This window comes from Oncorhynchus kisutch, linkage group LG24 (assembly GCF_002021735.2).
Source record: "Oncorhynchus kisutch isolate 150728-3 linkage group LG24, Okis_V2, whole genome shotgun sequence".
Lineage (NCBI taxonomy): Eukaryota > Metazoa > Chordata > Actinopteri > Salmoniformes > Salmonidae > Oncorhynchus > Oncorhynchus kisutch.
Window position 1 is genome coordinate 30670873 of NC_034197.2, and position 17879 is coordinate 30688751.

The 17879-nt window shown below is 40.9% G+C and overlaps 1 protein-coding gene across 4 annotated transcripts in view; it reads right to left on the reverse strand.

The window, feature by feature from the left end:
* Positions 1 to 17879, reverse strand: part of znf512b (zinc finger protein 512B) — an 82477-nt gene that overhangs the window by 55677 nt on the left and 8921 nt on the right. For all 4 annotated transcript variants that reach the window (XM_031803620.1, XM_031803618.1, XM_031803621.1 and 1 more), the window contains one exon: positions 15444 to 15577. In XM_031803620.1, coding sequence (XP_031659480.1) covers positions 15444 to 15576 — 133 coding nt within the window. In that variant the 5' untranslated portion in view covers position 15577. The remainder of the gene's footprint in view (positions 1 to 15443; positions 15578 to 17879) is intronic.

The following is a 17879-nucleotide window of genomic DNA, read 5'->3' on the forward strand; positions in this document are numbered from 1 at the left end:
TGTGTGTGTGTGTGTGTGTGTGTGTGTGTGTGTGTGTGTGTGTAACAGCTGGCCCCAATAGTTGTCCTCTCACTTGATCTCTCTCTCTCCCCACTAGACATCAATTCCTTACAGTCTCTTTCTTTTATACACTTTGTTCACCCTTTCCTTCTCTCTCTCACCTCTCTCTCTCTCACCTCTTTCCTTCTCTCTCTCACCCTTTACCTTCTCTCTCTCACCCTTTCCTTCTCTCTCTCACCCTTTCCTTCTCTCTCTCACCCTTTCCTTCTCTCTCACCCTTTCCTTCTCTCTCACCCTTTCCTTCTCTCTCTCTCACCCTTTCCTTCTCTCTCTCACCCTTTCCTTCTCTCTCTCACCCTTTCCTTCTCTCTCTCACCCTCTTCTTTTATCCTAGCAATTCTCTCCTCAATGTCTTGATCTTCTCTTTCCCCATCTCTGACCTTTTCCTCTTTTCATGTCTTTCACTCTCCCTCTGAAATGTTAGTAATAATCTCATTGCTCTCTCTCTCTTTATCTCTCTCACTCTCCCCTCTCTGTCTTTCTCTCCCTCTCCCCCTCTTTCTCTCCATCTCCCCCTATCTCTCTGTCTCTCTCTCATTCTCCCCCTCTCTCTCTATCTCTCTCCCTCTCCACTCTCTCCCTCTCCTCTCTCACTCTGTATGCTTCTCCCCCCCCCCCCCCCTCTCTGTCTGACATCCCTATCGCTCCCTGGTCTGTTTCCAGACAGTTAATAGGCAGAGAGGAGTGTCACCACCATAACATTACAGCTTCAGGTAGCCCAGACACATTCATTCTCCCTTTCCCTCTCTGGCTGAGGGCTATGCAAGGTGCACACCCACACACACACACACACACACTTTGTGATAGCACAAAGTGCACTAGAGAGCATTCTCTATGAGCCAAGAATCCACACACAGCACAGCTCAACTGTGGGGGTATCTTGTTACCAAAGAGGATATGCCACGCTTTAAACAGCAGAATCAACAGAAAACCCAATACTCACTGATTTCTGCTGTATAATCGTGCATCTTGAATAGACTTCCATTGATTGTAGAGCATTCTGTTCCACTGCCAGACTGCCTGGTCTGCCTCACACCATTCTAAAGAGGCCATAGAAGTTAACTAAACCTTGTTCTAGCATTCTATTGGCCCAAAACCAACAGTCTGCTCACTCTCATCCAATCACAGAAGCTCTGGATGACTGAACTTCCATCTAGAATCATGGGAAATCAGGCCCACTGGTGAAATGATATCACGTAGAAGCTGCTGAGGAGAAAAACACACATTGCTCTGAGAGGGATGAATTTCCTAGACAGTTTCCCACGTACTACATTATTAGCATGGCGCATAAAAGGCTATAGCTCGCTCTTGTTCAGGTTATCCTTCATTACATACGTATGATTACCATGTATACGTAACACAGATCCAGACACAGAACAGCAGTTCAGAGTCAATGACTGTGACTCACACACACACAGTCCTCCCCCCTCCTCCACTCCCCATCCCCTCATCCTGCCAAAAGGAGGTGTGACTAGAAGAAAAAGGGATCTCATACATACTCACCAACACCAGACAGAGAAACCCACAACAATTCAATTTCTCCCTCAAAACAAACATTACTAATCTATACCTCCTATCGATTTTGTGTTTTCACCACTGAGAGAGTTTAAAGGGGTGGACATCGACAGAGAGGAGAAAGGCTTTGGGACAGATGAGAGAGAGGGAGGGTAGAAAGAGAGAAGAAGAGATAAAAGAGAGAGCGAGAGAGAGAAAGTGAGAGAGTGAGAAAGAGAGAGATTCTACAAAGAGATGCTTGGTCAGCAGATGGAGTCTGTATGGTGGGTTGGAGACTAGGGTCTACACTGTTGGTATCCTGACATCTAAGAACCGCAGGTACACACACACACACACACACACACACACACACACACACACACAAACAAGCAGCCAATGCTCAGAGAACAAAAAGCCCTACATCCTATGTCACTGGTGAACTGCTACCATGCGGCCCATACGACCACGACTCTGGCATTTCCCGTGGTTAGAACCATATGACCACGACTCTGGCATTTCCCGTGGTTAGAACCATATGACCACGACTCTGGCATTTCCTGTGGTTAGAACCATATGACCACGACTCTGGCATTTCCCGTGGTTAGAACCATACGACCACGACTCTGGCATTACCCGTGGTTAGAACCATACGACCACGACTCTGGCATTACCCGTGGTTAGAACCATATGACCACGACTCTGGCTTTTCCCGTGGTTAGAACCATACGACCACGACTCTGGCATGCAGGCACACACACTACACTGTTAGAATAAAGGTGCTATCTAGAACCCTAAAGGGTTCCTAGGTGAACCCTTTGAAGTACCCTTTTTTAAATGTTTTGTTATTTATGTATTGAATATTCAAAACATACAATATATTTGCAGTGAAGCCGCTCAACAACAACACCACACCAGTCATCCAACAGATTCCCATTCAGAGCGACACACAGAAGCATCCGGGGTCAATGCCTTGCTCAAGGGCACGTTAACAGATCTACCACCAGGCCAAAAAACATGAACCCTTGCAAGATCCCCCCCACAGTTCCCCAAATAGCTGTCCCTCAACCATTCGAGACTCCTCCCACAGTCCCCCAGGAAGATTTTTTTTAATTATAAATAAATATATATAAAAATATATATAAATATAAAATAATATAAATATAAAATAAATTAATTCCATTCCCCACCCCCAAGAACCCCCAATGCACCAACAACCAAGAGAATGAACCCCCACCCCCAAGAACCCACAATGCACTAACAACCAAGAGAATGAACCCCCACCCCCAAGAACCCCAAATGCACCAACAACCAAGAGAATGAACCCCCAATGCACCAACAACCAAGAGAATGAACCCCCACCCCCAAGAACCCCCAATGCACCAACAACCAAGAGAATGAACCCCCACCCCCAAGAACCCCCAATGCACCAACAACCAAGAGAATGAATCCCCACCCCCCAAGAACCCCTCAATGCACCAACAACCAAGAGAATGAACCCCCACCCCCAAGAACCCCTCAATGCACCAACAACCAAGAGAATGAACCCCCCCCCCCAAGAACCCCCCAATGCACCAACAACCAAGAGAATGAACCCCCACCCCCAAGAACCCCCCAATGCACCAACAACCAAGATAATGAACCCCCACCCCCAAGAACCCCTCAATGCACCAACAACCAAGAGAATGAACCCCCACCCCCAAGAACCCCCCAATGCACCAACAACCAAGAGAATGAACCTCCACCCCCAAGAACCCCCCAATGCACCAACAACCAAGAGAATGAACCCCCACCCCCAAGAACCCCCCAATGCACCAACAACCAAGAGAATGAACCCCCACCCCCAAGAACCCCCCAATGCACCAACAACCAAGAGAATGAACCAAAGAGAAAAAAGGAAAAGCCAGAAGAAAACAAAAGGACATCAAGGACAACTAAAATCAGAACAGCAATGCCAACTGTATATGTTTGTGAGCATGTCTGCCACTATTACATGTATGTGTGTGTTCTTGTATGTGTTTATTTGAATGTGAGTGTGTGTATATGCATTTACAAACACCTGCAGGGCATCAGCCTCAGTACCCTTTTTGGTTCCAGGTAGAAACCTTTTGGTTCCAAGTAGAACCCTTTTGGGTTCCATGTAGAACCCTTCCCACAGAAAGTTCTACATGGAACCCAGGAAAATTATACTTGAGTAAAAGTCTAAAAGTATTTTGTTTAAAATATACTTATGTATCAAAACTAAAAGTATAAATCATTTAAAATTCCTTATATTATATAAACCAGATGGCATCCTTTTATTTGTATTTGTTTATTTACGGAAATCCATGGGCACACTCCAACATTGACATAATTTACAAACTTAGCATGTGTGTTTAGTGAGTTTGCCAGATTAGAGGCAGCAGGGATGACCAGGGACTTTCGGTTGATATGTGTGTGAATTTGACTATTTTCCTGTCCTGCTAAGCATTCAAAATGTAACGAGTACTTTTTGGTGTCAAGGAAAATGTATGGAGGAAATAGTACATTATTTTCTTAAGGAATGTAATGAAGTAAAAGTAATCAAAAATAGTAAAGTAAAGTACAGATACCCCCAAAACACGACTTATGTAGTACTTTAGAGTATTTTTACTTAAGTACTTTACACCACTGCAAATAACCTTTTTGGAAACTTTATTGTCTGAGAGTGTAGTCTATTCCAGACAGACACCCTCTCTGGCCACATCCTGTCATGGTAGCTGTGTTTCGGGTATGGCAGAGTCACAACTCAACCACATGGCTTAATCCCTATGAGGACTAAAATGTGAGGACTCCATGCTGCTTCTGTTACTGAAGGAATCCCTCTCCCAGGTTTTGTATAAAAACAGGAGTAAAACCACTGGACTGCTGCGCTGGAAATACATAGTATGTGTATAGAATGCCTCACACAATACTGTACTTACGACGCTATTTGCTGGTTTTTCCTAAACATTTATTTTACTGTATCTAAATTAGGCCCGTTAGTATCGTTAATTACTAGTTATTATACTGGTTAGTATCGTTAGTTACTAGTTATTATACTGGTTAGTATTGTTAGTTACTAGTTATTATACTGGTTAGTATCGTTAGTTACTAGTTATTATACTGATTAGTATCGTTAGTTACTAGTTATTATACTGATTAGTATCGTTAGTTACTAGTTATTATACTGATTAGTATCGTTAGTTACTAGTTATTATACTGATTAGTATCGTTAGTTACTAGTTATTATACTGATTAGTATCGTTAGTTACTAGTTATTATACTGATTAGTATCGTTAGTTACTAGTTATTATACTGATTAGTATCGTTAGTTACTAGTTATTATACTGAATAGTATCGTTAGTTACTAGTTATTATACTGATTAGTATCGTTAGTTACTAGTTATTATACTGATTAGTATCGTTAGTTACTAGTTATTATACTGGTTAGTATCGTTAGTTACTAGTTATTATACTGATTAGTATCGTTAGTTACTAGTTATTATACTGATTAGTATCGTTAGTTACTAGTTATTATACTGATTAGTAGCGTTAATTACTAGTTATTATACTGATTAGTATCGTTAGTTACTAGTTATTATACTGATTAGTATCGTTAGTTACTAGTTATTATACTGGTTAGTATCGTTAGTTACTAGTTATTATACTGATTAGAATCGTTAGTTACTAGTTATTATACTGATTAGTATCGTTAGTTACTAGTTATTATACTGATTAGTATCGTTAGTTACTAGTTATTATACTGATTAGTATCGTTAGTTACTAGTTATTATACTGATTAGTATCGTTAGTTACTAGTTATTATACTGATTAGTATCGTTAGTTACTAGTTATTATACTGATTAGTATCGTTAGTTACTAGTTATTATACTGATTAGTATCGTTAGTTACTAGTTATTATACTGATTAGTATCGTCAGTTACTAGTTATTATACTGATTAGTATCGTCAGTTACTAGTTATTATACTGATTAGTATCGTCAGTTACTAGTTATTATACTGATTAGTATCGTCAGTTACTAGTTATTATACTGATTAGTATCGTCAGTTACTAGTTATTATACTGATTAGTATCGTTAGTTACTAGTTATTATACTGATTAGTATCGTTAGTTACTAGTTATTATACTGATTAGTATCGTTAGTTACTAGTTATTATACTGATTAGTATCGTTAGTTACTAGTTATTATACTGATTAGTATCGTTAGTTACTAGTTATTATACTGATTAGTATCGTTAGTTACTAGTTATTATACTGATTAGTATCGTTAGTTACTAGTTATTATACTGATTAGTATCGTTAGTTACTAGTTATTATACTGATTAGTATCGTTAGTTACTAGTTATTATACTGATTAGTATCGTTAGTTACTAGTTATTATACTGGTTAGTATCGTTAGTTACTAGTTATTATACTGATTAGTATCGTTAGTTACTAGTTATTATACTGATTAGTATCGTTAGTTACTAGTTATTATACTGATTAGTATCGTTAGTTACTAGTTATTATACTGATTAGTATCGTTAGTTACTAGTTATTATACTGATTAGTATCGTTAGTTACTAGTTATTATACTGATTAGTATCGTTAGTTACTAGTTATTATACTGGTTAGTATCGTTAGTTACTAGTTATTATACTGATTAGTATCGTTAGTTACTAGTTATTATACTGGTTAGTATCGTTAGTTACTAGTTATTATACTGATTAGTATCGTTAGTTACTAGTTATTATACTGATTAGTATCGTTAGTTACTAGTTATTATACTGATTAGTATCGTTAATTACTAGTTATTATACTGATTAGTATCGTTAGTTACTAGTTATTATACTGATTAGTATCGTTAGTTACTAGTTATTATACTGATTAGTATCGTTAGTTACTAGTTATTATACTGATTAGTATCATTAGTTACTAGTTATTATACTGATTAGTATCGTTAGTTACTAGTTATTATACTGATTAGTATCGTTAGTTACTAGTTATTATACTGGTTAGTATCGTTAGTTACTAGTTATTATACTGATTAGAATCGTTAGTTACTAGTTATTATACTGATTAGTATCGTTAGTTACTAGTTATTATACTGATTAGTATCGTTAGTTACTAGTTATTATACTGGTTAGTATCGTTAGTTACTAGTTATTATACTGATTAGAATCGTTAGTTACTAGTTATTATACTGATTAGTATCGTTAGTTACTAGTTATTATACTGATTAGTATCGTTAGTTACTAGTTATTATACTGATTAGTATCGTTAGTTACTAGTTATTATACTGATTAGTATCGTTAGTTACTAGTTATTATACTGATTAGTATCGTTAGTTACTAGTTATTATACTGATTAGTATCGTTAGTTACTAGTTATTATACTGATTAGTATCGTCAGTTACTAGTTATTATACTGATTAGTATCGTCAGTTACTAGTTATTATACTGATTAGTATCGTCAGTTACTAGTTATTATACTGATTAGTATCGTCAGTTACTAGTTATTATACTGATTAGTATCGTCAGTTACTAGTTATTATACTGATTAGTATCGTCAGTTACTAGTTATTATACTGATTAGTATCGTCAGTTACTAGTTATTATACTGATTAGTATCGTTAGTTACTAGTTATTATACTGATTAGTATCGTTAGTTACTAGTTATTATACTGATTAGTATCGTTAGTTACTAGTTATTATACTGATTAGTATAGTTAGTTACTAGTTATTATACTGATTAGTATCGTTAGTTACTAGTTATTATACTGATTAGTATCGTTAGTTACTAGTTATTATACTGATTAGTATCGTTAGTTACTAGTTATTATACTGATTAGTATCGTTAGTTACTAGTTATTATACTGATTAGTATCGTTAGTTACTAGTTATTATACTGGTTAGTATCATTAGTTACTAGTTATTATACTGGTTAGTATCGTTAGTTACTAGTTATTATACTGATTAGTATCGTTAGTTACTAGTTATTATACTGATTAGTATCGTTAGTTACTAGTTATTATACTGATTAGTATAGTGGCAAGACAAAGCGGAATTAACTTCTTTAGAAAGCCCTAATATTGTAAACATTAAGAGTCCTCAAAAAAACATGTTTCAACCTATAGCACACACTATTTTACATACGGCAAGTTTTTAAAGGAACAAAGAGTTTGCTACACTTTGTATTTTCATTTTTGCCATGGGAAAGATATTGTGATACTGGTACCGTCAAAGCCTTAATCTAAATGTGACTTTATACGTGACAAGTGACTCAAAATGTTGTGTCTGGGTAGCCTGGATCCCAATTGTTCTTGTTCACTTCACAATATCAGCGCAACGGTACCTGAGAAGAATTTGGCAACAGCCACTATTACAGCTCCAGCTGAGAGAACACCAATGGAAACACTGTTACGAGTATTATGAGGGTCATTGAAGCCCTTCTCCTCCAGACACCTGCTTAACTTTAGCTTCCTCTCCACCTGGGGACAGGGGACAAGTTCTCTTGGCTTAATACATGAATACAGTATTATTCTACAGTCCCATGTGCCTTGGTATTCACAGGAAATGTACAGAAACCCTGTGGTAACACTGGGTACTTTCCAGTCACCGTAAATGAAAGAGCCAGCACACTAATAGGGCTACAATATAACCAAAACAACCACTAGCTGTACGCTAACAGCAGGATTATGGCAGCAGGATGATAACAGAAGAATTATAGCAGCAGGATGAAAACAGCAGAATTATAGCAGCAGGATGAAAACAGCAGAATTATAGCAGCAGGAAGCTAACAGCTGGATTATAGCAGCAGGAAGCTAACAGCAGGATTATACAGCAGGAAGCTAACAGCTGGATTATAGCAGCAGGAAGATAACAGCAAGATTATACAGCAGGAAGCTAACAGCTGGATTATAGCAGCAGGAAGATAACAGCAGGATTATAGCAGCAGGAAGCTAACAGCAGGATTATAGCAGCAGGAAGCTAACAGCAGGATTATAGCAGCAGGACGCTAACAGCAGGATTATAGCAGCAGGATGCTAACAGCAGGATTATAGCAGCAGGAAGATAACAGCAGGATTATAGCAGCAGGAAGCTAACAGCAGGATTATAGCAGCAGGACGCTAACAGCAGGATTATAGCAGCAGGACGCTAACAGCAGGATTATAGCAGCAGGATTGTAGCAGCAGGATTATAGCAGCAGGATGCTAACAGCTGGATTGTAGCAGCAGGATGATAACAGCAGGATTATAGCAGCAGGATGATAACAGCAGGATTATAGCAGCAGGATGTTAATAGCAGGATAATAGCAGCAGGATTATAGCAGCAGGATGCTAACAGCAGGATTATAGTAGCAGGATAATAATAGCAGGATGATAGCAGCAGGATGATAACAGCAGGATAATAGCAGCAGGATGTTAACAGCAGGATTATAGCAGCAGGATGTTAATAGCAGGATAATAGCAGCAGGATGTTAATGGCAGGATTATAGCAGCAGGATGCTAACAGCAGGATTATAGTAGCAGGATAATAATAGCAGGATTATAGCAGCAGGATGATAACAGCAGGATTATACAGCAGGATGTTAACAGCAGGATTATAGCAGCAGGATGTTAATAGCAGGATAATAGCAGCAGGAAGATAACAGCAGGATTATAAGCAGCAGGAAGCTAACAGCAGGATTATAGCAGCAGGACGCTAACAGCAGGATTATAGCAGCAGGAAGCTAACAGCAGGATTATAGCAGCAGGACGCTAACAGCAGGATTATAGCAGCAGGATTATAGCAGCAGGACGCTAACAGCAGGATTATAGCAGCAGGATGATAGCAGCAGGATGATAACAGCAGGATTATAGCAGCAGGATGATAACAGCAGGATTATAGCAGCAGGATGATAACAGCAGGATTATAGCAGCAGGATGTTAATAGCAGGACAATAGCAGCAGGATTATAGCAGCAGGATGTTAACAGCAGGATTATAGTAGCAGGATAATAATAGCAGGATGATAGCAGCAGGATGATAACAGCAGGATTATAGCAGCAGGATGTTAACAGCAGGATTATAGCAGCAGGATAATAGCAGCAGGATTATAGCAGCAGGATGTTAATAGCAGGATAATAGCAGCAGGATTATAGCAGCAGGATGATAACAGCAGGATTATAGTAGCAGGATAATAATAGCAGGATTATAGCAGCAGGATAAAAATTGCAGGATTATAGCAGCAGGATGTTAACAGCAGGATTATAGCAGCAGGATGTTAATAGCAGGATAATAGCAGCAGGATTATAGCAGCAGGATGTTAATGGCAGGATAATAGCAGCAGGATGTTAATAGCAGGATAATAGCAGCATGATGCTAATAGCAGGATTGCAGCAGCAGGATGATAACAGCAGGATAATAGCAGCAGGATGTTAATAGCAGGATAATAGCAGCAGGATGTAATAGCAGGGTAATAGCAGCAGGATGTTAATAGCAGGATAACAGCAGCAGGATTATAGAAGCAGGATAATAGAAGCATGATAATAGCAGAATTATAGCAGCAGGATGACAACAGCAGGATGCAACAGCAGGATTATAGCAGCAGGATGATAACAGCAGAATTATATCAGCAGGATGCTAAGGGCAGGATTATAGCAGCAGGACGCTATAACAGCAGGATTATAGCAGCAGGATGTAACAGCAGGATTATAGCAGCAGGATGTAACAGCAGGATTATAGCAGCAGGATGCTAACAGCAGGATTATAATAGCAGGATTATAGCAGCAGGATTATGATGACAGCAGGATGACAGCAGGATGATAACAGTAGGATGATAGTAGCAGGTCGCTAGCAGCAGGAGGATGACAGCAGGATGCTAACAGCAGGATGTTAACAGTAGAATTATAACAGTAGGATGATAACAGCAGGATGATAGTAACAGGTTGTTAGCAGCAGGATGAAAACAGCAGGAGGATGACAGCAGAATGATAACAGCAGGATGAAAACAGTAGGAGGATGACAGCAGGATGATAACAGTAGGATGATAGTAGCAGGTTGCTAGCAGCAGGATGATAACAGTAGAATGATAACAGCAGGATGATAACAGTAGGATGATAACAGCAGGATGATAGTAACAGGTTGTTAGCAGCAGGATGAAAACAGCAGGATGCTAGAAGGAGGATGATAACAGTAGAATGATAACAGTAGGACGATAACAGTAGGATGATAACAGCAGGATGATAGTAACAGGTTGTTAGCAGCAGGATAAAAACAGCAGGGGGATGACAGCAGGATGCTAACAGCAGGATGCTAGCAGGAGGATGATAACAGTAGAATGATAACAGCAGGATGATAACAGTAGGATGATAACAGTAGGATGATAACAGCAGGATGATAGTAACAGGTTGTTAGCAGCAGGATGAAAACAGCAGGAGGATGACAGCAGGATGCTAACAGCAGGATGCTAGCAGGAGGATGATAACAACACAGGCCACATGATGGAATAGCATTGTCATTACTCACTAGTGAACCACAGCCAAGTAAGTGGCCTCCTCCCTGACAGGACCACAATGAAAATGAAATGACCCTAACTTTCTGTCCTGTTTGTACCCTTTGCCTGTTTGGAAGGAATGTACTGTTCCTATCCTATCCGAGAGGTCATCCACAACCTCAAAGAGTTATGGCTAGAAGTGTATTTTGTACATTAAAATACAGAAACAAACCAAATCTCACAAGTGTTGCTAGCCCCCGCCCCTTCTCTTTCCCTCTTTCCTGTTCTGGCTCTGATTCCCAGTGCTGTGGAGAACCAGGGGTGGGACAGGGTAACAACTTATCACACGAGTCTGACTGATTTATAAGCAGCTGTTTATGGGCAATAAAGGCAGGAATGTATAAACCACTGCACACTGAGAACACTCTGGGCATCCATCCGTCAACTGGTGTGTTAGTTACCATTGGTCCAGCCAGAGGAAGTTAAACATTAACTAAACAGTCACAGGAGGGTTGGAGAAAACAGAGCTTAAACATTAACTGACCAGTCACATGAAGGTCAGTGGAAGAGAGCAGTGCATAAAACATAACGAGGGCCAGGACAATTACCTGACCATGTGACCTGACCAGGGAAAGCTGTGGCAACCTGTTCTAAACTACAACAAGGGCCCAGAGGTATCCCTGACCATGTGACCTGACCAGGGAAAGCTGTGGCAACCTGTTCTAAACTACAACAAGGGCCCAGAGGTATCCCTGACCATGTGACCTGACCAGGGAAAGCTGTGGCAACCTGTTCTAAACTACAACAAGGGCCCAGAGGTATCCCTGACCATGTGACCTGACCAGGGAAAGCTGTGGCAACCTGTTCTAAACTACAACAAGGGCCCAGAGGTATCCCTGACCATGTGACCTGACCAGGGAAAGCTGTGGCAACCTGTTCTAAACTACAACAAGGGCCCAGAGGTATCCCTGACCAGGGAAAGCTGTGGCAACCTGTTCTAAACTACAACAAGGGCCCAGAGGTATCCCTGACCAGGGAAAGCTGTGGCAACCTGTTCTAAACTACAACAAGGGCCCAGAGGTATCCCTGGGCAGGGAAAGCTGTGGCAACCTGTTCTAAACTACAACAAGGGCCCAGAGGTATCCCTGACCAGGGAAAGCTGTGGCAACCTGTTCTAAACTACAACAAGGGCCCAGAGGTATCCCTGACCAGGGAAAGCTGTGGCAACCTGTTCTAAACTACAACAAGGGCCCAGAGGTATCCCTGGGCAGGGAAAGCTGTGGCAACCTGTTCTAAACTACAACAAGGGCCCAGAGGTATCCCTGACCAGGGAAAGCTGTGGCAACCTGTTCTAAACTACAACAAGGGCCCAGAGGTATCCCTGGGCAGGGAAAGCTGTGGCAACCTGTTCTAAACTACAACAAGGGCCCAGAGGTATCCCTGACCAGGGAAAGCTGTGGCAACCTGTTCTAAACTACAACAAGGGCCCAGAGGTATCCCTGACCAGGGAAAGCTGTGGCAACCTGTTCTAAACTACAACAAGGGCCCAGAGGTATCCCTGACCAGGGAAAGCTGTGGCAACCTGTTCTAAACTACAACAAGGGCCCAGAGGTATCCCTGGGCAGGTGACGTGCTACACACAGAATAAAGAAAATACACTTTGCCTCATTTTGCCTCAAATAAAGGTTGAAAAAAATCATGATGTGGCCGGTGACACTTTGCTTCTCAAAAGTCAAATATCTTGAAAACATGACTACTGACATGCAAAACAATTGGGAAACATATCAACAGTGGACTAATGAAAAAAGAAAGACTAAAAGGTAGTTGAGTGGATTTTGCCTTTAAGCAACAGACATCCTCATTAGTATTCACCGCTTATTGTGGTCTACGTTATATTTCCATATTATCTTAGATTCAAATGATATGCGACCGAATGGGGGAGGTAGGGACAAACAGCCTCATTGTCATGACACACACACCATCTTTACCAAACACACACACACACACACACACATCTATAGGGGAACTATTTTCCCCTTTTCTTTCCTAAGGTGCCAAATCTGTCTTGCAAAATTAGCCCTTCCACTCTGCCAAACAGCAGTCTGACTTCACCCATTTCGAATGTTAAATAGTTTCTGTGCATCTGTGAGTTCTATCGATTCCCGGAGTCGTTTCATGTTTTCATGTGTATCTGAGCTATTGCTGTTCAAGCAGGCCGGTATGATGTAGCACCGTGATAAAGTCGCTGTCACTACATTAACATATCATACATGTCAGGTTTAAACACTGGTCGCTGTCACTACATTAACATATCATACATGTCAGGTTTAAACACTGGTCGCTGTCACTACATTAACATATCATACAATGTCAGGTTTAAACACTGGTCGCTGTCACTACATTAACATATCATACATGTCAGGTTTAAACACTGGTCGCTGTCACTACATTAACATATCATACATGTCAGGTTTAAACACTGGTCGCTGTCACTACATTAACATATCATACATGTCAGGTTTAAACACTGGTCGCTGTCACTACATTAACATATCATACATGTCAGGTTTAAACACTGGTCGCTGTCACTACATTAACATATCATACATGTCAGGTTTAAACACTGGTCGCTGTCACTACATTAACATATCATACATGTCAGGTTTAAACACTGGTCGCTGTCACTACATTAACATATCATACATGTCAGGTTTAAACACTGGTCGCTGTCATAACGTGGGAAGTTGTCTTCTCCTGAATGAGTCTTGAGAAACGTGCAAATTAACAGAGGGTCCACCACATTTCTCCTATTTGTTTTCCTCCTATTTGTTTTCCTCTTTAGCCCAGGGTGCATTGCATGGAGCTGTTGCATGGCCGTTGTGAATGTCAGACTCCACTCTGCAAAGCACATCGATCTGCAGGTTGAACATGGTGAGATTGTTGACTCCTAAATTGATAGTACAGTTTGTTTGTCACGGCTGGCTGAAGGACTGGACCAAGGTGCAGCATGCAGCAGTACATTTTCTCTTTATTAAAAATGACGCCGACAAAACAAAGAACAAAACCAAACCAAACCAAACCGTGAAGCTTTGGGCTATGTGCCCTGAACAAAGTCAAAGTTCCCACAAAACAGGTGGGGGAAAAGGGTACCTAAGTATGGTTCAACGAGACAACGATAGACAGCTGTCCCTGATTGAGAACCATACCAGGCCAAGACATAGAAATACAAAACATAGAAAAAAGGACATAGAATGCCCACCCTAGTCACACCCTGGCCTAACCAAAATAGAGAATAAAAAGCCTCTCTATGGCCAGGGCGTGACATTGTTTAAGGAAATGTACAGCTAACTAGCCACTTCACATGCTAATATTAACTTTGGAATGATTGTGTGTAGCTACCTAGCTAACTAGCCAGCCTGCCAATAGAGAGAGCATTGTGAATTTTGAAGTCGACTTGAGCTGCAACAGATTTCCACAACTATATTACTGTTATTTAACACTGTAAATTATAGGAATTTGTGGTTTTGAGTAGATTTTTCATTTAATGCGGAGCAGGCTCATACACACACACACACACGCGGCGGCTAAAACATTCACTGTACATAGCTGAATATTAACAGCTAAAACATTCACTGTACATAGCTGAATATTAACAGGAAAATGTTATATTCAGGGGATGTCCAGGAGTCTAAATCTGCTAGACTCTCATTGGTCAGGCCTGAGACTCTGTCATATTAGACAAGGCATAGTTTTCCAAGTATATCTTGTCGTTTTAACAAAGTCATCATGATCTTCTGCTTAATTGGATTGGAATTAGATTCCACAGTTTACTCCATCCAAAGACTTGCTTGCTATCCAGATAGCTTGAATTTGTACTCATGTCAAATATTACTAGCTTGGACAGCTTGTTAGTATGTCTGGATGGGTTACTGACTGACAGAGGGAATAGATAGAACCAAAATGTTGAGACTTGCCGTAGCTTCACTTGTGGTCAACGACTGTATAATGTTATTAGTACTGCTTATGAATTACGATGATTAACATGTTAGAAAACAGTCAAAGCAACAATGTGTCACGAGGTGAGAGAACAACATGAAAATCTTCAGCAGGACTGTTTCAGACATCTATTTATTTGACTAGGTAAGTCAGTTAAGGGCACATTCTTAATGACAGCCTACCCCGGCCAAACCTGGACGACGCGGGGACAATTGTGCGCCACCTAATGGGACTCCCAATCACAGCCGGTTGTGATACAGCATGGATTCGAACCATGGTGTCCGTAGTGACACCTCAAGCACTGAGATGCAGTGCCTTAGACCCCTGCGCCACTCAGGAGTCCATGACAGCTGTGCTGAAACAAAGCCCACACACAGTGACTGTCCGTGGTCAATGCATGGTTAGTCTAGTGGTCACTCACTCTGTTTGTTGCTCTCTGGGCCTGTAGCTGTGGTCCTGGCAGCCTCCTGGGGGTGGGCCTGTTTGGGGGGACGACCTCTTGAAGCCCCCCCTGATGACAGCTTCCCCAGCCGGGGGCTACTGGGGGTCTCCATGCTTGGGAGGGGGCACACAAAGAAAAGGAGGTTAATATAGAGGTACAGTGATGAGAGTTATGTCCCAGCCAGACACATCCATGGTCATCTGTAGTTGACTAGTTGTACACACTCTGTAATCAGTGTCATAGTTATGATATTAAGGTTCATAAACCTTGTAGTCAATATTAGATACACAACAAATGTAATGAACATAAATAATTTTCCTTGATAAAAGTACTGTCTTTTTTGGAAATTCTCTCTCAACAAACAGTAAAATGACTTTCCCAGCCCTGATAGTGGTATTTCAGGTTCTCCAGACTGAAGCAAAGCCATCGTATACAGTGTACTGAGAGCATGATGGTATTTCAGGTTCTCCAGACTGAAGCAAAGCCATTGTATACAGTGCACTGAGAGCATGATGGTATTTCAGGTTCTCCAGACTGAAGCAACGCCATTGTATACAGTGTACTGAGAGCATGATGGTATTTCAGGTTCTCCAGACTGAAGCAAAGCCATCGTATACAGTGTACTGAGAGCATGATGGTATTTCAGGTTCTCCAGACTGAAGCAAAGCCATCGTATACAGTGTACTGAGAGCATGATGGTATTTCAGGTTCTCCAGACTGAAGCAAAGCCATCGTATACAGTGTACTGAGAGCATGATGGTATTTCAGGTTCTCCAGACTGAAGCAACGCCATTGTATACAGTGTACTGAGAGCATGATGGTATTTCAGGTTCTCCAGACTGAAGCAAAGCCATCGTATACAGTGTACTGAGAGCATGATGGTATTTCAGGTTCTCCAGACTGAAGCAAAGCCATTGTATACAGTGTACTGAGAGCATGATGGTATTTCAGGTTCTCCAGACTGAAGCAAAGCCATCGTATACAGTGTACTGAGAGCATGATGGTATTTCAGGTTCTCCAGACTGAAGCAACGCCATTGTATACAGTGTACTGAGAGCATGATGGTATTTCAGGTTCTCCAGACTGAAGCAAAGCCATCGTATACAGTGTACTGAGAGCATGATGGTATTTCAGGTTCTCCAGACTGAAGCAAAGCCATCGTATACAGTGTACTGAGAGCATGATGGTATTTCAGGTTCTCCAGACTGAAGCAAAGCCATCGTATACAGTGTACTGAGAGCATGATGGTATTTCAGGTTCTCCAGACTGAAGCAAAGCCATTGTATACAGTGCACTGAGAGCATGATGGTATTTCAGGTTCTCCAGACTGAAGCAACGTCATTGTATACAGTGTACTGAGAGCATGATGGTATTTCAGGTTCTCCAGACTGAAGCAAAGCCATCGTATACAGTGTACTGAGAGCATGATGGTATTTCAGGTTCTCCAGACTGAAGCAAAGCCATCGTATACAGTGTACTGAGAGCATGATGGTATTTCAGGTTCTCCAGACTGAAGCAAAGCCATCGTATACAGTGTACTGAGAGCATGATGGTATTTCAGGTTCTCCAGACTGAAGCAAAGCCATCGTATACAGTGTACTGAGAGCATGATGTTATTTCAGGTTCTCCAGACTGAAGCAAAGCCATCGTATACAGTGTACTGAGAGCATGATGGTATTTCAGGTTCTCCAGACTGAAGCAAAGCCATCGTATACAGTGTACTGAGAGCATGATGGTATTTCAGGTTCTCCAGACTGAAGCAAAGCCATCGTATACAGTGTACTGAGAGCATGATGGTATTTCAGGTTCTCCAGACTGAAGCAACGCCATTGTATACAGTGTACTGAGAGCATGATGGTATTTCAGGTTCTCCAGACTGAAGCAAAGCCATTGTATACAGTGTACTGAGAGCATGATGGTATTTCAGGTTCTCTAGACTGAAGCAACGCCATTGTATACAGTGTACTGAGAGCATGACCTTCCATGTTTCATTAAAACATCTATACTTTCACTTCCGTATCAACTGAACTCCATGGTCAACCACTTAGAGTGGAGGGAGTACAGCAACACGGAGGCAATGTGCCATCATGGAAAGAGAGAGAGAGAGGTGCTGAATACAAGAGCACACACTGTAACATAGATATAAGATGTTTGAAAGGATATTGACAATGTAGACAAATTAGATCTTAAGAGAGAGAGAGAGAGAGAGAGAGAGAGAGAGAGAGACAGACAGACTACAGAGAGCTTTTGCACATTATTTTTTTTTTTTTTTTTTTTTTTTTACCTTTATTTAACGAGGCAAGTCAGTTAAGAACACATTCTTATTTTCAATGACGGCCTGGGAACAATGGGTTAACTGCCTGTTCAGGGGCAGAACGACAGATTTGTACCTTGTCAGCTCGGGGGTTTGAACTC